At 41.2% G+C, this 24,142-nt stretch overlaps 1 protein-coding gene across 1 annotated transcript in view; it reads right to left on the minus strand.

The window, feature by feature from the left end:
* The window catches only part of otofa (otoferlin a), a 63,969-nt gene that overhangs the window by 21,797 nt on the left and 18,030 nt on the right, over positions 1 to 24,142 (minus strand). Inside the window, exons 3-9 of the mRNA XM_053445545.1 lie at positions 23,186 to 23,274; positions 17,171 to 17,270; positions 11,883 to 12,082; positions 2,727 to 2,800; positions 2,402 to 2,528; positions 2,127 to 2,181; positions 550 to 681 (exon numbers count right to left, since the gene is read on the minus strand). Of these exons, the coding sequence (XP_053301520.1) occupies positions 550 to 681; positions 2,127 to 2,181; positions 2,402 to 2,528; positions 2,727 to 2,800; positions 11,883 to 12,082; positions 17,171 to 17,270; positions 23,186 to 23,274 (777 nt within the window). The remainder of the gene's footprint in view (positions 1 to 549; positions 682 to 2,126; positions 2,182 to 2,401; positions 2,529 to 2,726; positions 2,801 to 11,882; positions 12,083 to 17,170; positions 17,271 to 23,185; positions 23,275 to 24,142) is intronic.

Raw genomic sequence — 24,142 nt, forward strand, 5'->3', positions numbered from 1 at the left:
CCAAATAAAAACAAGTGAAATGAGATCATACTTCTAAGGAACCAACTGCTGTGCCTCAGTGCGAGGAGGGAGAGCTTGAAGAACAATTATCTCAATCAATCTGGTCTCCAGGTTTCCCGAGCCGCGGGGGACTTTCAAACCAACAGAACAAATCGATGGGAGACAAACCTTCACTGTCCCAGCAGGACACAGAGCTGAGGCTGTGAGTTCTGCGTGATTCTCACTTCCATTGGCTAACAAGAGCGATTCCTCTGCTGTCCAGGAACACGTCATGTGAGGGCAAGAACTCTCTAGTGAAGAGATTTTGGGATTCTACGCACTGTGGATTTTATTTTACCTCTGACGTTTCCATTATTTTCACTTTAATCATTTCTGTTTCAACAACAAATCAAAAAAATGATTTATGTGAAAAATGGCATTAGTTAAACCAACGAGAGAAACACAATACGAAGAAAAGTGATGCCGGAATTCAGAGGTATAGCAAAGGAAGCTAGTTGTTATCGCGTGAATTATTAAGTCTTCGCTTTCTTGCAGAGTGGATTTCCTCACCTCGTTGTAGTATGGGCAGTTGGTGGACTCCTTCATGGATGTGTACTTCTTGTCTTCTCCGATCTCCACACACACCACAGGGTCCATGTTGAGGCCTATCAGCTGCCGGGCCTCGATCACCGTGATGCTGATCTGAAGGGAGAGATCAGCACGTTCGGTCTAAAACCAACCGACCTTCCTCCAAGAGTGAGTCCACCAGCGGCAAACTTTGAATCACTCATCATTTACCCTGTTCAGTTCAACAACTCAGAGTCAAACGATTCAAATTGATCTTTCACAGACTCTAATGATGCTGATTCCAGGTAGAGAGGGCTTTAGGGTTAGGGCTATTTCAGCCTGTGATTTTTACTCCGACTCTGAGAAAGTTTTCAGATTAAAGCAAAATCCCACAGGTTTAATTAGTCTTTTTGATTTTTAATAGGAACAGAGAGAAACACAAGCAAGAAAGGATGAGTCTGCAACTTACAACTACAACAAGGCTCCACTTGACTGGTTTATAAGTGTATGGATGTGTTAAAGTTAAATAGGCCATGAAAATAGGCCATGAGCGCAGGCACAGGAGGATGCTACACTGGGCCCACAATTATTCTGTTCCTTCTTCTTACTGATGTTGTCGTAAAATAAAGTTAATGCGGTATTCACAACTGCTCTTATTGTAAGGCAGGACAAAGGCATATGTGTGTACTTATCTATAGATGTGACACATATTTGGAAATAATCCTGCAGTTAAACAGCAATTTGTCATTTTACACTTTGTTTTTTGTGCAGAGTTTAAATGTTACTAGTCACATTTACATGGACACCAATATTCTGATATGACTCCAATTAAGACAATAGTCTGGTTAAAAAACAATAGACATGTAACAATTCTGTAAATTTGATGCAAGAGCCCTAGAGAAAATTAGTTTATCTTAGTTTAGCATAAAGAGTGACAGCAGGGGGAATGGGCCAGCTTGTCTGTTACAAGTTGAGATACTCTATCTCATTAATACATATACAAATGTAAAATTATGAAATGAGGTCTTCAGGGGGTTATGAGCTGCATTTGTTACCAAGCAACAGTTTCTCCATCTGTACTGTACATATGTGCCACCTCTCTGCAGTTTGCCGAGAAACAGTGAGATTATGAGATCCAGTATGTTAATTAGTAAATTAGAGGTGCAGGGTGGAGGATTATTTGAAGATGAAAAAAAAAAAAGGTGGCTAGCTGTTTCCTTCAGCCTCCAGTCTTTATGATAATCTATGCTCATCACCTCCAGGCTCCAGCTCAGGGTGTCAGACAGAAATTTAAGTGTAGCATCAATCTTCTCTCAGCAAAATGGAGAATAATGTAATTACACATTGTCTCAATGATACATTTATCCGGCTCTGCTTAAAATGTACGTTTTTTTTTCTTACTAAGAAACCACACTTCGTCTTTTACCCTTTCCTTATATTATACCTGTGATACATCATAACTACCAATATATCAAACCCCCCAAAACATGCATATATGTGCATATATACAGGAACAAAGGAATACAAAGGGCTTATGCATTCACAGACAAAGACTAGGAAACAGAGACACACACACACACCTGATAATCCACTGGTCGTCCAGAGCCCGGTTCCATCTTTATATCTGGCTTTGACCTGAAGAAAAACTAAATTAATAATTTTTCTACAGGGCACTGAGAGATAACAATGGACAATGAGTGAGCACAGGGGCACAAGCTCTGTGTTAGGTTTGAATCTTGAGCTATGAGAACTGTCATCTTTCCATCTTCTCAAAAGGCAAAAGGTTAAAATGAATACATTTATGTCAAATGGAGGCAATGTGCTCTCTGATTCGTGTTGTGCGGTGGCATCACACCTCTTATTTGAGACGTTGGTGGTGACGGCGGTGACAGAGGCCAGGGAGATGGTGTCTGGGTCAAGTGTTCCAGCAAGACGGATCGCCTTCCTGTCCAGGTCATCCATTTCCAGGACTGCCGGCTCATCTGGACAAAGTCAAATCAAGTTGTTATCCAACAGAATCTTGATATGTTTTATAAAAGCTTGATAAATAGGTTTCTGGATATATTTTCACTCTTTTCCCTAGAGTTAACTTGCAAAATAAAAAAAACAAAAGTAAATCAACAAAATAATCAAATGGTATATTTCAGGTTGAATGTGTCTTGTGTTGTGTGTGGTTTTACCTCCTCTCTTGTGATCGTCTTTAGAGCTTTTCATCTTGCCGAGCTTCATGGCTGAGAAAACTCCCCTCCCGGCTCTGGTGCGGGAGAGAGGGACAGCAGATAAGAGAGGAGGAGGAGGAGGAGGAGGAGGAGGAGAGAGGAAGAGGAATTGATAAAATGAAAGTGAACTTGTGTCTGATTCACCTTTGATCCATCTTCAGATGAATCAACTCCAAACATGTGTCTCATCGAGTTCACTCTCCATCGATAAGATCAGACACTCAGAGGAAAGGGATTCACATTAACAAGTGCTGAACTTCACTTGAGTGAAAACTCCACTGCCCACATGGGGACATAATCAACATGCAACCCAACCCCACATGTAATGTCCATATATCACAGACATCTTTGTGGCCTGGCTAGACATTTAATTCCAGGGGATTTAATCCCCCCCGCCTTATCAACACCAATTCTCCAGACTCTCATTCACAAAAGTATCCGGTGTCTCCACATCGACATCATCTGGATCACATATCACCACAAAGACAAAGAGCTTGTGATGTCAGCGGTGGGACGACAAATGAGGGGCCTTAATAATTGAAAATGAGTGCGGCCGTCCAATTTGCTGCGGATGCATGTCAGGAAATTAATGAAAGGTTTTCCTTTTGTTTTCCTCGAGCGATCCTTCAGAGTCAAGTTCAGTGTCTGCTTTCATCAGTCCAACTTTATTCCAGAGCTACAGTCAAACTTCATTTTATGGAATATGGAGGAGAGGATGGTTTTACAGAAATCTATGACAACTTCATAGGTTCACTGGCGAGTGCCGAGCATGACTTAAAAGTAAAAGCCTGGAGGCCAGAGAATGGGAATAAAGTCAAGAGGGGACTTAGGAATCACTCATCAGTGAAGAGGTGAAAAGCTTTTCCAGTCAAATCAAATCTAGGCCATTTATACTTATGGATACACTCCATGGATTTCCTGTCTCCACTGTGTCCAAGAACACGGTTTCACTAGAAAACTGCAGAAAAAATCTTTGAAGGCAACATGTTTTCATTGTAGTGCTGAAAAAAATGAGCGGATAATCAGTTCTTTAACTAATAGAAAGTTGATGTTAATATATCAATTTGAAACATCATCTTTGACGGTGGAGGTCCTTTCCCCCCTTTTATACATGACTACATGAAAAATTGTATGAGTAGGAAAAAAAAAGAATCAATAGCCCTGGTTACTGCAACAGCAAAATGAGATGGTCCAGTAATCCGACCTATTGCCTCCTTGTAAGTTCCCAACAAGGCACCAAATCAAACTCACACATGTGTAAAATGTGTTTTTCATACATACCACATGAAAGACTCCACTGATCCTACCCAATTCCACAGGGTTGTCGGATCGATAAAAATCTGCCGCTATAGCCTCTTCCTATTTTGAACTGTATTTCCACATTCCTCCCCCGTCAGGTGTAGCAACAAACCAACCAGGCTGATAACAGCTGGTACAGGTGAGTGGATGATAAAGGAGAGAGGAGGGAAGGGAGAGCGAGAATGAGGTGGATGTAGATGGTTGGAGATACACAGAGAGGTGGAGGAAGAGGAGAAAGATGGAGTGGGTGGGGCTCTATACACCACCACCAAAAACTAAACCGATTTTAAGAGTTTAAAAGAGACTGATATGAACTTTCTATAACATTGTGCTTGAATATTGTTAGATAACAAAGAGGAAACTCTTCAATCTATCTGTTATCTATACTGCTTCCCATTTATTGGCCTCTCGCCCACTGTTACACGGGTCAACATAAAAAGATAAACAACCCCTCAAGCCTACAATCAATTTAGAGAATCCAATTAACCCAAAGCCAGTCTGCATCTAATGGGATGGTGAAAGGAAACTGAAAGAAAATGGAGAAAACCCAATCAGATACTGGGAGAACATGCAAACTCCACACTTAAAGCCCCCTGGCCAAACAGAGATTGGAACCAAGAACCTTCTTACTGTGAGGCGCCAGTACAAACCACTTAACCACCGTGCCGTCAACTACGCTCAACTTTCCTTCTCTAAAGTTTTTGAGGCACAACATCTTCAGCCCTCCAGTCTTCTGAGACAGATCAGGTTACTTGTCAGTAAACATGTCACTGATACTGTGATTATTGTGAAGAAGACAGGCAACACACCTCGGAAACATATATCAGCAGTTGGAGTAGGTGAGCACAGATATCCTCTGTGCACAAGCAGTCATGAATAACCAGAAGAAAAGAGCGACACTTGAAAATCCTAGGAAAAAAACTGAGCTGCTAAATATTTCACATTCTTTCTGTCTCCCTTTCTTCCCTTTAAAGATGAACACAAGGACAAACATCAGATACTAACCTCCCAACAGGAGGCAAGAGTTTCGAAATCAGCTTAACCTTGAAACTTCCCTCCTGCTAATGATGAAACCATCAAAGATGTCAGTTAAAAGGAAAAGATGGTTCACATGTTGTCTCCAATTACAGAAATAGGGCAAATTCACAATGAACCACAGGTAGAAGAGGCTATTTCTCTAGAAATTAGATTAAGAAATATGATCACTCTTGTATGTCAAGCACAGCTATTGCATATCTTTGCAGCACACATGTGCACATGTGTTGTGAGAAGGAACTGTATTGTGTGTCTGTGGGTGATTGTGAGAGAATCAATAATACATGAATAAACTGCTAAATTACATTGCAACGAAGATGAATGAGGTCATTGATCTTCGAAAGCAGATTTATTTCCAGGGTTATTCGTTGGATCCTGGCAGCTTGATTTCCATCTCCTCCATAAAACAGGGATTTGAACACAGTCTTAGTTTTATCAGCTATAAATCAACTATTGATGTTTTCTTACTTTACTCATATGCATGCTATTTCTTCATGTTGGACTCTCGACCACTGTTAAGAAAAAAAAACTCCCATCCCCCATTGAGATCAAAATAAATAAATAAAGGGAAGATGTTAAAAAACCCATCAGCACTCAATAATTCATTGACATGTACTGTACGTTCTGCTCTAAGGGCTCTGGAGAATGAGGCTGGATGAGATACAGTATACTGCACACACCTGCTCTCTCTCTCCATCGCTCTCCCTTTCTGACACATGGGTTGGATGCACTTATTCCAGTGCTCCCAGGATCCCCTGAACTGGAGCCAGACAAAGATCAGCCCCACCTGATAACACGGTTAGGGGCCGAATAGCAAACCCAGAGCTCTCCATCCAAAAACCTTATTGAGCGCTATGCAGTCCTCGATCTGTCTCTCTCTCCTACACAAAAACTCCATTTCTTTCTGTCGTCTTCTCCAACTTTCCACTTTGACTGTAGAAGATGAAACAGAACATCGATATTATTCATCTCTGCGATACGAACGTCTTTTCGTGTGATTTTTGTGTCGCCACTGAACTCAGTATTTGACATTCTTTGCTTGTGATCTCGTGAGTGTTCCCTCAAACTGAACCCTCATTAGCTTCACATAGATAGAAGCTAATGCAAGTTTAATGACCCCTCGAAAAAGTGCTTTGAACTATTCACGTCCTGCATACAGCAAACAAAAATAGTTTTTTTTTCCTTTGGGACTTATCACGCATTTATTTATTTGTGCGTGTGCGTCTGTGTGTGTGTGTGTGTGTGCTTTTATCCAGCATATAGAATAAATCTACTTCCACAATATTAAAGAAAAGAGCTATGGAGGAGAAAATGAACAAGAGGGAAGGATAGTGAGAATGTACATGACACCACAACCAGGTAAGAATATACATCACTTAATATTTGATATCCACTCCAAGTGGCACTCTTGCATTTTTTACTCTGTTATTGCATCAACCAGACCGGAACAGAAAAAAGTCTGAGGGATTCCAAGGACGTTCCCTTTTATGTAATAATTCAAGTTATCGCCACAAAGGAGAACAGCACATGTTTACAACTCCTATCTGGGTCAAGCACGCAGGTGATACAAGAAATTGGTATTTACCCCAAGAGGCATGTTTCCAATAAGGGATACAAAGTGTTCACATTAGACACCATTCTATCTCATAAGGTGAGAACAAGAACCACGACAAACCACAGTGAAACAAAACAGCGGAGCGAAACACACAGAGCCGTCCCCGGAGACAACACATCTACACGAGAACAGAATGATTCAGAGGCAAGCGCTTCACTCTAGTATCGGTCTCAGCAGAAGGAAACAAGCAGAATATAAAACTAAGCATAAAGAATGGGAAGTGACTCGCAATATTGTATAGTTAAATTACAATTACTGCCAAAGTTGTACATGTTTAGTGAAGCCATCGGGCTCATTTGTGCTCAATCTTAGATATGTATACGGATGAGGACAAAGCCTTCTGGCCGTACTCATCCCCTGAAAGCCAACAAATCAATTGGATGATCATAGGTCAGGAGTAAGAATTTCAACGATGTCAAAGCTAATTGAGGGAAAACTTTGCGAGTTGTTTATAAACTACAAAAACTACATCTACATTATATATACTTCTCCCAGGCACATGGACAAAGAGTAATTTGTCACCACCTCCTCTGTTGTTCTCAGAAACACGTGACTATGCACTGTCCTCTAGTGGAGGTATTGCTTTGCAATCACGCCAACATAAAGGACACATGGTAGTATGTGGGCTTTGATGGGTACGTCGTTTGAAACAGACAGATTTATTGCCAGATTTACATTTATTATTTGTATAAGGCTGCGTAAAATTAGCCGTCAGAAGGAATTTAATGAAATTCAGTGTATTACATAATAGTACGCCTATCAATTTTTGAATTTTGTAAAGTTACAGTGAATTTGACCTTTTACCATCAAATTCTAACTATCCTTGAGAAATAGTGTTTGTTCCAGATGTGATCAAATTCCCTCTCGGAATTCCTCACATATCAAGTTCCTAAAACCTTAGATGACCTCTGACCACCAAAATCAAATCAGTTCTTTGAATTCAAGTGAACCTTAATCCATCTCAGGGTTCTTACGGTAAAATACCCCTCAAGAAATCCTTTCCTTACAGGGTTGTATTCTGGAGAATGGGACAGGTGGACAGATGGATGAACGTGGACAATCTGGAAATCTCCTGCCTCCGGCTTCTGCTGCCACTGGCACAGAGGCATCAAAATTAAACTCTGAAGATACAGATTTTTTATTTTATGGCCCGTATCCCCGAGCTCCAAACGGAACCTGTGAAGCCTTAACTTTTATTGCTGTGTGTCAGCAATGTCTCGATTCACTGATCTGAAGATTTTTTATCTGCTGACAGGGATTGTAAATTTGAATGCTGACAGTTTGCTACAGTGCACAATAATTCAGTATTACACTGCATCGGGAGACAGCTTGTGATTCTATTTGACTTCAATAATAAAGCAGCACTTAAGTGTATATAGCTTATAGAGTTCAAGCTAAGAAACACAGTCTTATCTTTAAGGTATAAAAACCTCTCTCAAAGGTCCTGTACAGCAATAACAGTGTTTTAACTTGCTCTAATTAAATGAATGAATCCCTGTTAATGACAGGCTCGTCCCCTGTGTACCATTTACTCACTGTGCAGATTTAGGTTTAGGTTTGCACTCCAGAAACCATAGCCACCTGAGACAGCATTATATTTCAAACAGGTTGGTTTACCCAAACAATGGGCATCAGGGATTGGTTGTTTTGGCACATGTACAGCTCATCAGGTTGCTGGCTGCTGATTGGTGGCCTGAACATATGACTGCCTTCCCTGCACTCACTGGACACAGTCAAAAGAGAGACTGCCACATGAGAGCACATTCACTAAGAAATATATTAGCATTACTCGTTATGGAAAGTCCAGTCAGGGAACATAACACCCGTGTTGATAAGGCATTTACCAATCTCTGCAAATACAAGCAATAGGAACAAAAGTAAATCTAAGATCAACATCGATACGGTCAATGCATGGCATGCTCTCATTATTAGCTGATATCTATTGTTGTGGTTTCCACAGGGAGTCAGTGCCGCAGTGAGCAGACACACTGAGATGAAGATGAAAGACTACACAACACAATATGCAATTCCAGAGCTGTCCCTGAAAACACTGCAGTTTTCTCCGACGGTAAATGAATCACAGAATCAGTCAATTATGCTGCAAAAGAAAGAGCTTAAGCTGAATAGTCTCCTTAGAGTGTTTTGACAATTTGCAAGTTAATCGTGCATTTTGTAATTGTTTGAATAATCCCAATGACTGTTTACTGTGTTCCACTGGGGCTGTGTCGATTAACGTACGAGCTGTTTCAGTGGGAATAGATCGTGTCTTGTTAGCCTCTGCACCAGTGTGACAATCAGATCTGTGGACTCCCTTTTCATCCCAGTTTTTTGTCATGTCCACAGATGAAATGACAACTGGAGCCTAAAATCCATTCTCTTCCAAAATCCCTGCAAAGCCAGCTCATTGTGGTGTCGCACAAAGCTCGAAATATTTGATGTGCTCTGCCATAAATCATTGTGCAGTACAGGGAGGGAGGGAGAGGTGGTGGAAGTGCGATGGTGGAGTTCTACTTTAATTTCTCTCAATTAAGTGGACGAGGAGGAACCGCTACGCCCCAACAAGCCACCTACACTCCACCGTAGTCATATTGTGCTGTTATAATTAAATTGGATGTACAGACTCTTCTGTAAGCAGCACACATGACCTTTGTGCTTCAGCTGACACAACAGAAATAGACAAAAAGGCGGTGGAGCTAAGCAGAGCCGAGTAGACACGGTTCTCCTGTTTGTTCTTCCCCTCTGTGCTCATGTGTAGACTCACAACAATGTGTATTATTAATGAAGCAGTTAGAGTTTGCTGCTTCTGAAGTATCTTAGAATGAAGTTTAAAGACTTCCAGCCCCTGATGGCGACATTTTTGAAGGTCTATGATTATAATGCTAAGTGACAGGGACTCTAGGCATACATTCGATTTTTCTAATTTGACAGTGAGGCTGTAATTAGCAATGTTACTACACAAATCTTTCTTTCCCGAGACCGATGCCTGGACTTTGCTGAACTGTCAAAACCAAGTTCCAATCTCATACCCGTGGATTCAAAAAAGACCAACTTATATAACATAGTCTAGCTGTTATATAACTGGAAGTGATGAAAGCCCTAGAACTTGACTTGTCATAACTACAACGAATACAAATACAGATAGAACATAGCTTTAAATAGCCGTTAATGTGCAGTCACAGTTAAATTAAAAGATTTTTACGTAGTACCATTCTTTAAAACTAAAGTCTTGCATATGTACAAGTTAACATTCTACTTGTAGGTATTCCTTGATATCTTCTTGACACACTTTAGCGAGCTCTGGCTAAAGCTTCTAGAAATCACTTTCTTTAGTAAAGTAAAAGGCAATGGAAACTGCAAATCACATTCTCCTCCTCCTCATCTTCCCGAGAGGAAAAAGAGAAGTCATGCCAGGTTTTTATCTCCTGTACATTCTTGCTTCATTACCGGAGGACAATGATCGAAAGCAGCAGAATTCCGGTGGTAATGAAAAACGGTTAGTGTTTCATTCTGGAAACCTCTCAACCAGAGATAAACTGAGACGCTGGTAATTTCAGGATATAAAAGGTTTGGATGAAAAGTGGCGAGGCCAATAAGAATCCTTCCAGCGGCCTGTCAGTCTGGAGAACGACGACCGGTGAGAGGTGGATTAGAGCTGGATTTGCTGGCTTGGCTTTAAATTGTTGGCCCTTTTTTTCACAGCTCATTTGTACCCCCCCCCCCCCCGCTTAGACAAAAGCCCTGGGGTTCTCCTTACAAAGTCTGACTGACACCTTTGTGCTTCCAAGGTAACTAGACGAGAGATGCCCTCATCATGCAGCAAGGAGAGAAACTCATTCACCTGGAAAAGGATGATTAGGAAAATTAACAATCTAATCTGTTGCACGTTGAACACAGTTTCTTTTGACGGCAAAACTTTCCTTTTCTTTTTCGACCAACCCGAATACTGTGCGTGTTATACAACACCAGAGGGATGTTCTGAAACTAGAGTGAGTCAACTTTTTGATTTCCTCCGGCAGCTTTGAGTCTCTTATCAGCCGACCCTGAACAGCTTCATGCCGAGTAAGACGGTGAAATTTGGCTTTCAGAGTCGACGAGCAAAAAGAAAAAACATGAACACAACACAACACAGCTGCACACACACAGAGTTGTTCGCTCTGCTATTCAACATGCAGTGCAATGATGGGTTTAGAGCTCTGGCCGTGCAGATAGTCTCAGTGGAAATCGATACAACCCACAGATTATTTCACACACTATTCAACAAAAGCACCACAAGCAACCACAGAGAAAGAGCAAGTGCCGACGCAGAGAGGAGGAACAGAGCATCCTGCAGGGCAGACAGTCTCACAGTATTAATACTAAATCTATAACCTAGTTCAGCCTGGGTCTGCTCGTCTATTTCCATGAACTACCAACTGTATTAATATTCTCTATACTGTGCGAATCACAACATGCAACCTTAGTCACCAGGATTTTAATTTTCCTCATTTAAAAGCTGATTAAGCTCAAGTGGAAAAGAGGCTGGAGCTCAATTCACTACATTATTGTCTCTTTCGCAGTTGCCATGACATGAATGATGAAAATGAGAATCAGCTCAGCTCAAACACGTGGATCATTTCTGTTCCCCTGTTCAGTTTAGCTCATAATCTGCCTTTTGAGAAAATTATGAGAACAAATAGAAATTTAGATCTAAGGCTCGCCATTCTCCAAACTATAATTTCATTACATGTTTGCACCATTGACCATATCCTCATCATAGACTCGTAGATTAAAATGTTTATTTGCTATGAGCTCTGTGCACCGTCATGATCGCGTCCTGTACGGCCAATGAATTTACAAGTCAATATCAGCTCTTCTCTGTGCTGCTATATGCATCACACTATTGTCTGACAAGTGGGTTTATTGTTGGGTCTGTGCTTTGCCCCTTTATAACAATAACAGATGTTACATCAGCATGAGGCCTCATCAATGTACGAACATTGAATCCATCTGTCAACCCCCCACCTCGTCAAGTGGTTTTCTCACCCAAGTCTGCCTAAGTACTCTTTATGACGTCTTTATGAAAACTAAATTTTTAAAAATCATGATAGCATAAAATGAACGTAAACCAGCAAAAGATAAAACATTTCACAGCCTGATTCACTGGGAGGTTATTTCCGTGTTTGACTCACTTTCTGAAGGTCGGTATGGATCCCTGTAAGGTCCGACCAGGGGACGTCCCTGACCCGTGGCTCCGTCCGGATAGCAAGCTGTCGGTTTCAAATGTAAACATCCCCTCCCGGTCGTCCGGCACATCCAGGAACTCCCCGTCGCTCCACATTCCCACTGTGCCGTCCATCGACTGGTATCTGATCTCTATAGTAACACTGGTCTGAAGTGAAGAGGGAGGAACAGCTTTAGTTGATATTATCAGTCGACAACACACTTTCACTTTCGCAGGCGCCACAAGAAACGATCCTGACACTAAATTAAAAGGCTTGTTTGTTTGTATGACAGTGTTATCAGTGTCAGTATCTACAACTAGCAAATCTATGACCTGTTATAATACAGGATGAGCAACTCAGAATATATTCTACAAATATATTCATTAAAATCGCCTGTTCATATTTTAAATATTATCTTCTTATTACCACACCACAAGTCTGTTGAAACGACTATTTGATGGATTGGCATTCGATTTTAATCAGCAAGTTTATGGAGTGTAGAAAATTATCTAGATTGATTTATGTGATTTGCCAACTTCTGCTCCGGTGCCACGAGGACTTTGACCTTGTGATTCTTGGATGGATTTTGAATTCAAATTCAGTGCATTCATGTTTCCCTCAGCATAACTTGCAGTTCTTACATATTTTCATGAAGCGCCATCTGCAGGGCAAAATTGATAATTCAAAGTAACTTGATTAATTAATTCGTTATTTGGTTTATGATAAAATTCTTGCCAAACCAATGAAACTCCCATCGACCTCAGCCATGTTTAGCGCTGATTAGGAAATGCAAACAACGTTGTGCGGATGATGGCGTTTAAGTCCAAGCACCATTGTGATTGGTGGACCCTATCTATCGAGCGCTAGTGCCTCACGTTACAAGTCATCAATTCACACACACGTTTATAGAGCTCTACTAAATGCTCTTCTTATTACACATCATGCACATGTCATCAATGCAATTCGTTTTAGTATCTAGCCCAAAGGCATGTAGGCACTTTCTGGTTAATGGACATCTCAGTACAGTACCACGACAGCTGCTACAGACTCACTTAAAGTGCTACATGAAAAAACTGTCCCATTTATTATTAATACGCTATAAAAAAGACATCATGCTACATTACTGTGCATTACTGTGAATATTCACATTTTTATATTTATTATTTATTTTTGTTTTTTACCTTTTACTTATAGTATAACTCTGCACCTGCTGCCAAACCAAATTTATGCTGCAAGAGTCCGGTGAGATTACAGACCAGCCAACACCCTCAGGCTTGAGTGGCACGTCTATACCAGTCTATTTAATTGTGTTTGGAAAACTCTCAATAACAAACTTTAACAGGCCTGTTTATCATCTCCTCTGCCTGGTATTTACTTTGGGGATTTTGGATTGACAGTAACTGTTTGTTAAATGTTGGCCAGAGACATTGGTGACAATGGAGTTGGTCTTCGGTGCCTTGAGGAGAGCCTGGACTCGTACTATCCTCCTGACAACGGCCTGATCTTTATTATGAAAAGGCCAATTTATTCCACTGACTAAGACGGATGTGAGTTAATATACCCGGGGCTCCTGCTCCCCCTCTCCTCCTCCGTCTGTCTCCTTGTCCCCGCTCTCTTTTCACCCTCGCAAGACAATCCCAGTAATCCGCCAGGAGCTAGATGTGTTGTTATGGCAACCATACCAGTGCAGAGTTGTAAGTAAAAGTCTTTCTCCGAGTTTCTTGCTGCAGGGCTGTACAGTACTGAAATTCGCTTTTGTGTTTGCTTTGATGTGTCCTCATGCAAAAGCACTATGACAGTGTATGTTCCAGTGTGTGTGTGTGTGTGTGTGTTTGAGCACTCCCATGCTGCGTGGCATCATATCAGAAACATCACATCAGCACTACCAGCTCCACTAACACATCTCTCCAACGTGGTTAATTTGTCCTGCACACATCCTATCGTCTCATTTCCACATCCATATTCACTCTCACATTATTAATTCACCAGCAAAATCATCCTCGCACTCATCTTCAGCTGTTCTAAACACAATATACAATTAATAGAGAATTTGTGGAGTAATGTTCATGGGGAGTATCTCAATATGCTGATGTTGTATTTCCATCAGGTCCTTGTCTTTAATGGTGGTGCTTTTATAGCCCTGATGGCGGCTGCTACTTCTCTCTCTATTGCCACTACTGCAGGTGTAATGAAAGATTGATCTCTTCTGTCAATGTCTCCTGTTTTCTTGTGAATGCATTGTACTGTCAAAAAAAGATCAGTTTAGCCCCACTTATGTAAGTTGTTTAATTTTAAGTCAACACACTGTTGTTTAGACTAACCTCTTTTAAGTTGTGTTACGGTTTGAAGGAAAACCCTCCTCTTATTCCTTCCTGTCTGTGGCAGCTTGCTTTACCTTTATCATTGAAACTATTTGACATTTACACTGAGTGAAACATTGCAAACACTCCATATTCCACGTGTTTCTTGGGGCCCTTTTCCAACCAGTATTCAAAGTGTGAATAATTTATAGATAGTTTCACCAAATACATCTTGACATGTTGGGAATCCTTGAAAAATGTGGATATCTCCATTAAAATTTTACAGAGATTTAGTTTTTACTGACGGGTTTATCAAACCTGACCCAATTATTCACATGGCCACTTGGGGCTAGAACAACACGCTTTATAAAGTACCTGAACACTAAATCCCAAAGTAAAATGATGATGTTAATGAATCGTGTAAATAATCCAGATCCTCGGAAAAGATTTAAGTTTTGTTCAACCGGGACACAGTAACCATCTTGTTTACACTTGAAGAGATAAAAACCTAACAAATGTAATGTTGAATCTGACTTATGGCCTAATGTTTTTTTCAAAATGTAAATAGCTATCATGATTATTTTGTTCTAGTGAATTCCTTTGGCCACAATGATCATGTAGGGAACTCTTTGTACCAGTACAGTCCTACATATCAAGCTTGGGCTTACTTTATTTGACACCTGATAGTATTTACATCGATTCAACAGAAAAAATCCATGGTGGCAATTCCTCTGTACACAATTTCCACTGAGGGATGCAGTGATATGAGCAAGCTCCTGTTGGGCAAGAGTCCCTGCTGAACTGGCCATGTGGTGGGACCCACACAATGAGTCGTAAAAGTAAGGCCTGTGAGCCAAGATGAAACCAGCTCTAAAGTTTCCAGCTAAGATCAAGCATGGAGATAGCATCTCCTCTGGTAGTAACTTCATTCCTGGGGTTTCCCCAGAAACCCCTGCTCTGCTCCTGGCCGTTCCCACTCTGATCTGACCTCTGAAACTCAATTGGCTTAAAGCCAGCATCATCCCAGGACCACACCTCAAGGAGGCTGGGCCTCCACAGGTTAATAAGAGGGGCTGCTCATCAATAATCGCTGCCCATTCCCGATTCCCTGGAGATAGAGCTGACCTTTCCAGTTAGTTGATCTGGAGGTAATTTTAGGGAGCAATTACAGACGTTTGTTTTAATTCCATTTTCTTTTATTTCTTTATTCAGTCGACGTTTTATTTTGATAGGACTTTTTGTTATTTTAACTTGAAAGAGATCGCCAAAGGAAGTCCACTCGCCGGCCGAGATCACAGACTTTCTTTTTCACGATCCCCACAACAGCTGCGCCACAGCTGATCATCCCTGCAGAAGAGACGAGGCAGAATTCCGTTCCAAGAGCAAGAGAAGTTCGCTCTATTCGGCCCAGCGCTGACCTCCGTTGCAACCACGAGACCCAGCGGAGCCCCGCTTAAGAGGCCAGGACTTCACTCATTTGTTTTCCAGGAATTCGCCGTTCGAGCATGCATCCTGAGGTTAACCACGAGATTCACTGGACTTCTGGAAAATCCGGGCTACGCGCAAGCAACACCGCGAAGGTCACAGTAAGAGGCTTTATTGTCTGGGCAGAGACTAGTTTAAATACTTAGCGTGTCATGTTTATTTGAGTGTGTTTGTTTGTAGATCGCTGATCTGTTTTTAGCCGTGTAACGCGTGGCGAACTGGAGACGTCACATCCGGTTCCTTTGTTTACTATGTTCTGAGAAGCGCGCGTAATAAGCCGGCACTTCCCTTTTTAAAGTGTTACCGTCAGAGATATTGTGCGGAGATTCACATCTGTTAAAAGATACATCTCATGTAACTGGACTGCCCGCTTCGCCGGAAGTTTGTCTCTGACGATGTTTTGTGAGCTTTCCTGATCTCTCTATCTCTCCCTCTCTCTCTCTTTTCTCCTAAACCTGTTTTTACACACGTCCCGACCTACACTTACATATTTCATGTGGCATAGAAAATTCTAGATTTAAGGAGCCTTAATACATCTCGACGCCATTCGGCGCCAGAACCAGGAGATAAGAAATCCCTTTGTCTAAAGACCCCCTTTGTTAAGTTCAGTGACCGGCAGCCATTTTGCTTTTCGCAACGTGGCTTCATTCATAAACCTCCATCTTGAAAGTACGTGAACGTAACATCTTGATCCTGGCCAGACTTCGTCACCACGTGATCTCGTCATTACGCCATAGCCACTCCCCTTTCTCTTTAGACACACACACCCACACACACACACATAGAGACACAGACAGGCAGACACACACGACCACACACACACACCAGTAGATACCCAGTATTACCTGTGTGACCATTGTGATAAGTGCTGCTGCTGCTGTTGCCATCTTTGAAATATTGGTTTTGTTAAATGAAGAATCATTGAAATAACATTAACTTTATTTCCCCTTTTTAATAAATACTTTTGTAATTAAAGTATTTGTATTTCTGTGATTATTTGTACATGTGTATGTGAATACAGCTGGATTACTATAGCCTGTGCTCGAACTTAAAACCCTTCATTGTTTATTATATAATCATTAATATTAAATATTGAGATTATTAATATAACATTTATCACTTGAGACTGATAACTATAGTTTGACTAGTTGGTCCCTGTAACCAGGGTGGTGCCCCGCTACGATAAGCATTAATTACAGATTGTTTCATTCTTAATTGATAATTTTATTGTTTTCATTAATTATTTAACCATTATTAATTGATAACCGTATCATTTCTAATTAATTATTTTACTATTCTTAATTACCAGCTTTATAATTTTTAATTATTTTTAACAAATAATTTCTACTTTAATAATCATTTCTCATGATTATTAATAATTAGCCAACGTCAAATCTACTACTACTATTGCACAACACTCCCCATAAGCTTTATTAATATCCGGATGGCACCCACAGTGTTGAGCCTCACCTTTATGGATGTGTTGTTATCATCGATGAGTGTGTCAGTCAGCTCCAGGTGTCCCTCTTCAGCCACCTTCTGAAGCACCATGCAGAAAGTCCCCACCAGTCTGTGGGAAAACATCGAGAGGGAAAAAACACACTTCGTTAAAATAAATCAATCACTGTGTGGCGTTATGTTTTTTTTGTTCTTTGTTCCTCCTCTGTTGATCATCTGTTTACCTGCAAAAATCTAAAGTCTAAATTATCACACTGGTATTGAATATAGTGTTTCTCTTGTTACGCTACTGAAAACTGACAAACAGAACTTTTTTTTGCATTCCCCAATAGCGTCTGCTCTCTGTGCTTCACGGTGAGTAGCTGAGTGTGTGTCAGAGATAAGAGTCCAGGAGAGTGGGTGCTGATGGACATGAAACTACTGAGAGAGTGCCAAACTGCCATCGTCGCTATACTCTCACTACTGTATTTCACACCTCACCTCCATCAATCCCCTACTTCAGCAAAGAGAACCCCCATCCATTCATTTATAGAAGTGAGGAATCCTCATGAAACATTTAAGACTAGAGCCCGACCACTATGGATTTCTGGGGGATGATGCAGATGCCTGCCTCTACTGGTTTGTTATATATGCCCAATGAGCTTCTACTAGTTGTTGAATTTGTTTTGCAGACCTTGTGCTGCATGGCTAGAAATGCTGACGTCCTCCACAGTAAAAAGACAAGGGGAGCTCTATATTACTGCTCGATAAGAACAGAGGCAACCGCTCCCAACATTGATCCCACTGATAATGATCTTCCTGCCCTGTCTGTAGTTGTAATCTGCCGTGTCTCAGTAGGTAACACAAGTAGCACCATTAAAAATACATTTAAAATATCTGGCATACCCACAAAATATCAAGGACTAAATAACTTCTACTGTGACACAGCAAAAGCTTTCAATACATTGCAGCACTAGATCGAAACTTCCAGCCACTTATCTTAAGCTCTTATCAAAGCCCTTAAGGACAAGTTACTAATTAAATGAAGACAAATGCACCATTCATCCACCCAGAACACTTAGTGAAGAATCAGTCCTTGCTTTTGTTTTGGCAAAGTTGGCAGTTACTTGGAATTTGCAAAGAAAAAGTAAAGTTTACTCAGTTTGTCCTCATTTAAAAGTTAATCCGAAGGCTGCAGAGGCTCAGTGTTGACCTTCAAGCAAACTTCAGCATGTAGTATTATGTGAACTAAGCAAGCCATGAACATCTTTCCAATCTCTACACAAAATAACATATTACATGAACATGGTATTAGGAACAGAAAGCACATGGGCACAGGGCAAACCTCTGCCAAGGCTGACTGGCACTTTATCATGATATTGCATATACAGGCATTGAGACTAGATACACCGAGCTTATTATCCGTATCTGTACCAAATTTCACCAGATCATAGATATTAGAAATCCAAAAGATTTTGTTTATTCTCATTCTCTGCATTATTTGTTGGGGAAATTCATAAAAAAATAAAATAAAGGTACAATAGTCAATGGATTCTTCCTCAGCTCCACCCCTTCCACCAAGATCCAATAAAATCCCAGCATTCAGAGGTTTGAGTCCTGCAGTGGCAATAGTTTCAGCTCCAACCCAATTAGCTGTGTGCCTCGCCCACGCTTAACTCTGTTCTGCCCATAAAGACCAAATTGTCCAAACAATCTAAGTAAAAAGAACGAAAATCAGTTCAGTTCTTTTTGTGTAATCCTGCTTAAAGGCAAACAAACGGCATTGAAAAAATAACGTCCTTGACGGAGGTAAAACTGGCAGCAACGGCAGAATCCTTTGCAACGTCAAAAGAAGTGGACAAGGCCAGAAACAATCTCCACTAAGAATGTGTGAAGAAGAAAATTAAATCTAGTCCCTTTCTTTAATACTTTTGAAAAAAATACAAAAAAAATAGGCTTGACCAAACACAACAGAAAAATACCCAAATCATAAATACAAAACACAGGGTTCATTGCTATGCTGCTATGCTGCCCAGGGATCCCTCATAGGAGCTTAGCGGTGGGAAGAAACCCAGTACAATCCCCATTCAGCCAGGCAATTAGAGCTGGTGAATAATTGAAAGAGTTTCCCCCAAAACAGTTTGTTGTTCTCAGAGCAATCTGTCACACACAAAGAACATGTAGGCCAGCCTCCATCATATGTAATTAATACTGGGAGGGTCACACACACGTTAACAAACACTGTAAATACAGCTGTGTTTTAGATGTCAGCGTATATGTAACACAAGGTGCATTAAAACACATGTGGCACAACAAGAGAGTCATTAGATAGAGCAGACACACAATCACCAGGCTGGATATGAGTCCGCAGGGAGAGATAATATCATGAAATATGGGCATACGATCAATAGCTTTAACACAGGCGGACGCACACACACACACACACACACACAAAGAAAATACACAGCGATCGTGGCTAATGATGTGAGCGTCCCAGCAGGACTATAGAAGTTGACATCATGAGTGAATGAGCACAGTAAACAAACACACACACACACACACGCACACGCACACACACACAGACACACACACACACCTCAGGATAACAAAAACATACCATACTGTCTTATTAAAGAATACAAAAAAATGAAGCACGTGGCATCTTATCACTGAGCAAATAAAGAGTGGTCCCCGTTTATCAGCTGCTATTATTCTTCCTCTCTTGCGTGATTAATCTCCGTCTTTATACCTGTCCTCGCCTAAACTACTATTCAAGCTACAGTAGGAAGTGAGGCTACATTTGCCAGTAGAGCTTCAAAACTTTATAATGAGATGAATTCAGACTTCAAGAATATGAAAAGCTCTTTCTCTGTGTAGGTGCATATCTGCCGAGTTCGCCGCTGAATATCTCCACACTCAACTTTGAAGGCGTTAACGTGATTAGAGAAGAAAGTCGGCAAGGTTATAAATGTTTCTGTGCAGAGAACCTTTTTCTTTGAAGATGAGCAAAGACTTTTGCCCTGACGTTACAAAACCACAGCAGAATCCTCTCTCTTTCCTCCACCACACTGTGGTGATCATTAGGTCAAGCGCTGCCAAGAGAACCAAAGGGGCGGTCATTTCCTTTCAGCCATTGTAACCTGTGTACAAGTGTTGAATAATTGAGCTGAGCAGAGCCTATCATGTTCTGGCTCACTTTTTAGCACTTCAAAAGGTGGCATTCATTATTGATTGTAGTTCTGCAAACAATTTACTTTCATCTGCTCCATTATTCAGAGATCCCTTCCCTTTCAATTTGTGTTATTTGCGAGGCCCCGGGTATCTTTTGACAATCGAGATGTGACTGATGAAATCGCTGGCAGAGCCGAACTGGAGAGAAGGTGAGCGCGGCGGAAACATAAAAGTCAAACAGAGTTGTTGTCGAGGTCGCATTAATCCAGCTCAGCTGCCGGTGACTCAGCTGGACGGACAGTGTGAAATGGAAATGTTACAGCTAACATGTGTGTGTGTGTTTGGCCTTTGATTAGCAGGGGAGAAACCTCTGCCAAGCAGCCACAATCAGCACTTGTGTTTATTTTCTCTCTTTCAAACACAACAACAACAAAAAATCCCTGGATCCACCCCATTGTTCCATCCTTCCACCAAGTTTCATGGTAATCTGTTTTTTGGGTAATACAGATGACCAACCAACTATACAAGCAGACTGAGATGAAAACACAACATCCTTACTATTCATAATACAGTTTGTACTATTCCTCCTCCTCCTCGCCCGGAGTCCCTGACCCCTGAGGACTAGGTCTGAATGACCTCGAAGCCACGGAGGAAAACGAATCATAAAACATGATGTATATACCGCTGCAGCTCAAGATACCATCACGCATCGCTGCTTCTCTTTGATTTGTGGTAATGTGATCGCGCTTGTGGTTGGAGGGAGTGACACACTGACCTCACTGTGTGTTCTCCCTAAAGTGATGAAGCAGATAACTTACCCCTGGTAAAGATGCAGCCGGTGGAGATATGGAGCAGGTGTGAGAACAACACCAGCTATGACTCACCTTGAATTATTTAACCACTTATATGTGTGTTGGATTGTGTTAGAGTGTCCATGCATGCAAGAGTTGGTGTGTGTCTGCACACGTTAGAATACACATTTATAAAAAGCAGCGGGTGGATGAAAAAGTTTCCTAATCGCAGATGATATAAATTGGAACATTAAACATATTATAACACATTAAAAAACATATTTTATAGATGTTTAAATCGTGTATTAATAGGTCGCTGTTTGCCTATTGATGCATTTTATGATGACTGGTTAACTACCAGGCCAACCCGAGCTTTGTAGGCTTGATTCAAAATGTGAATGCAAATATTCCATCTAAGGCAAAGGTTCACAAAGAGAAGTGCCAGCTCGGTCTCATTGTCAGGTTGATCAAACTGAGAATTTCTCTTCTTGAACTTTCTGCCCCTGGTAGGAATTCTCATGCTGCTTCTGTTTCCCACTCCCACACAGTGGCTCCGGATAAATCACGGTGACAGTTCAGAGGCTGCCAAGATGTAGAGCTGATACAACATCTGCCTGCACACCTGCCACACACTGTTAGCTCTGAGTTCTCACTGCAAGTGGATGAGAAACGGGGCATCCCCCCCTACAGTACCCACACACAACAACTACGAACACATGAGGCAGACTTGATAAGGTGTAGGATAAAATACGACGACAGTGTTGCGCACTCATAAATTACCACGTACATACACACATAGGCAAAGCAAGTTCTAATGACTGCGTGGGATTTTTAATTTGTCCTCAGTCTGGTCATGTCGACGACCTAATTGGATTTGTGTCGGACACAGGAGACAGACACAATTCCCGGCCCAATCAACCGATGTCTCTTCTGATCTGGAAACATCAGCCAGAGGAGCTGCGCTGCAGAATGCACCTCAAGGGGAAACGGAGATGAAGGATAACAAGAAAGTGGTGGAGGAGGAAGCGATGGAAACTTATTAACTAGAAAGTTTCCATATAATGCCTTGACACAAATTATGTCTTTGAAGTAGTAGGATCACTGGATTAGGTTTGAGAGCAGAGTCAGAGCATCGCTCAAGAGAACAGATCATGGCTCATGAGTGAAATTCACCCTCATTAAAAACCATAGAGTTGAATATAAAGATTGATGATATGACAACCCCCCCAAAAGTGAAGCCAAATCATCTTGGTGGCCCCCTGGTGGCTGGCTGCAGTATCGTTCATGAAAAGGGGAGGGGAACGGCACCAAACTTCAAAAGTCAAAAGTTCACATCAAATAAATGTTTCTCAGATATATGTTTCTATTGCTTTAGGTAGTTTGAGTGATATTTTTTCCGATAAGTTTGGTTTAGTTGTTTAATGCAATTAAAGAATAGGTTAATCGCCATTACTTACAGCTAAGACTGACTCGCTACTTTATTTTAGCTTCATTTAATTGGAGGAAGTGAAGACGTGTCATCCTTCTTTATAAACAGTACATTATATACACTATTAAAGGTAAAAAGCTAAATATTCATTATTTTAGGTGAATTGTGTAAATTATTTTCAAGCCAGGATTATATCAAACACACATACAGTACAATCACACTCTCACACACGTTGAAGATAATTGAAGCAAGAGACATGTTTAACAAGAGATCCCAGTTGCCTCATCCACGACAACAAGCTGTGTTTTCATGATGGGATGGCTTGCAGAGTGTGGAGTGATGAATGTGCACCATTACTGAGGATCTAAAGCTGTTACATTACCTCCACCCCCTCCCTGATGTGAAACTCATTGGTGACCGTAGCTCTGCGGTTTGCAGTCTGTTACACACACAATTGAGTCGATTTAGAACACGCTGTCAGGGAATATGAGGCTTATTCTGCTTTCAGTAAGAAACACATGCTGTGTGTCATTCTGACTGAATTGGTCAGAGGCTGTGACAGGAAGGTTAGTGAATCCACAAACAGTTTACCATGAAATCCTGTCTGGTGTGCTAAATGTGGTCTGAACACGGGCTGGGGACGGGTGGACGCCTCACCTGTTGGAGAAGACTTTGCTGTAGTTGTACACTTGGATCTCCAGCATCTCGTTTCCATCCAGCTTGCTGGCAATGGGCCATCGAAATGTCTGGAAAAAGACGAAAGGCTTAAGAACATATAGGAAGTAGGCGGAAGCTATAACATTAATGAGCATACGTGTTTCTATAGTCCAGCAACATGTCTAAAACCAAAACATATTTAATGTTGAATAAAAAATATGAATAGAGACGATGAGATGTGAACATTGACCACTTTCATATCAGTTTGTTAAAAATAAATCTGGTCATGCAGGTTGCTTGAAACACTTTGTAGATTACTCAATACAGTGCATCTCACTCATTGCAAAAAGCCACAGGATTCACACTTCTCTCAGAACTCTGTCACCTTTAAACAACTGCAAAGACATAACTTTACACCACGCTTTCTGTATTTCGAGAATTTGTGGTTTAACAGATAACTCAGCCTGGAGCTCAGTGATATTCACCATGACCACCTACAGCGGGCTTAACATTAGCCACAGTCCCTGCACACAGCACAACAGAAATCAATCCTCACAGGGGAGAATTGGAGCTACCGCTACACTTCTAACATGTGAGGCCTTTGCTCCAAACTAATATGCACTGAGCCAATATGTCCTGACTCTCTAATTCTCAATTTAAAGGGATATAAGGGTATTTACAGAGTATCATCCCATTCCTGACCCCAGGACTAGATTCAAGTCCTCCTGTCAGCAAACATCTGCTCCCCTGACTTGCCACTGAGTTCAAAACCAACCCTACCCCCCTACTGCCTTTTATTTATTACCCTTAACACCTGCAGGCTGAATATCACTGACTTAGAATAAGGATCAGCTTATTTGCTACTGGGTGAAACAAGGAGGAACAGCTTGCTATGCAACATTTTATGGTAATGGTGGAATATGGAAGAAGCTCAGAGGGAAGACTCTCCTTTGGCAT

This window comes from Pleuronectes platessa, chromosome 17, assembly GCF_947347685.1.
Source record: "Pleuronectes platessa chromosome 17, fPlePla1.1, whole genome shotgun sequence".
NCBI lineage: Eukaryota > Metazoa > Chordata > Actinopteri > Pleuronectiformes > Pleuronectidae > Pleuronectes > Pleuronectes platessa.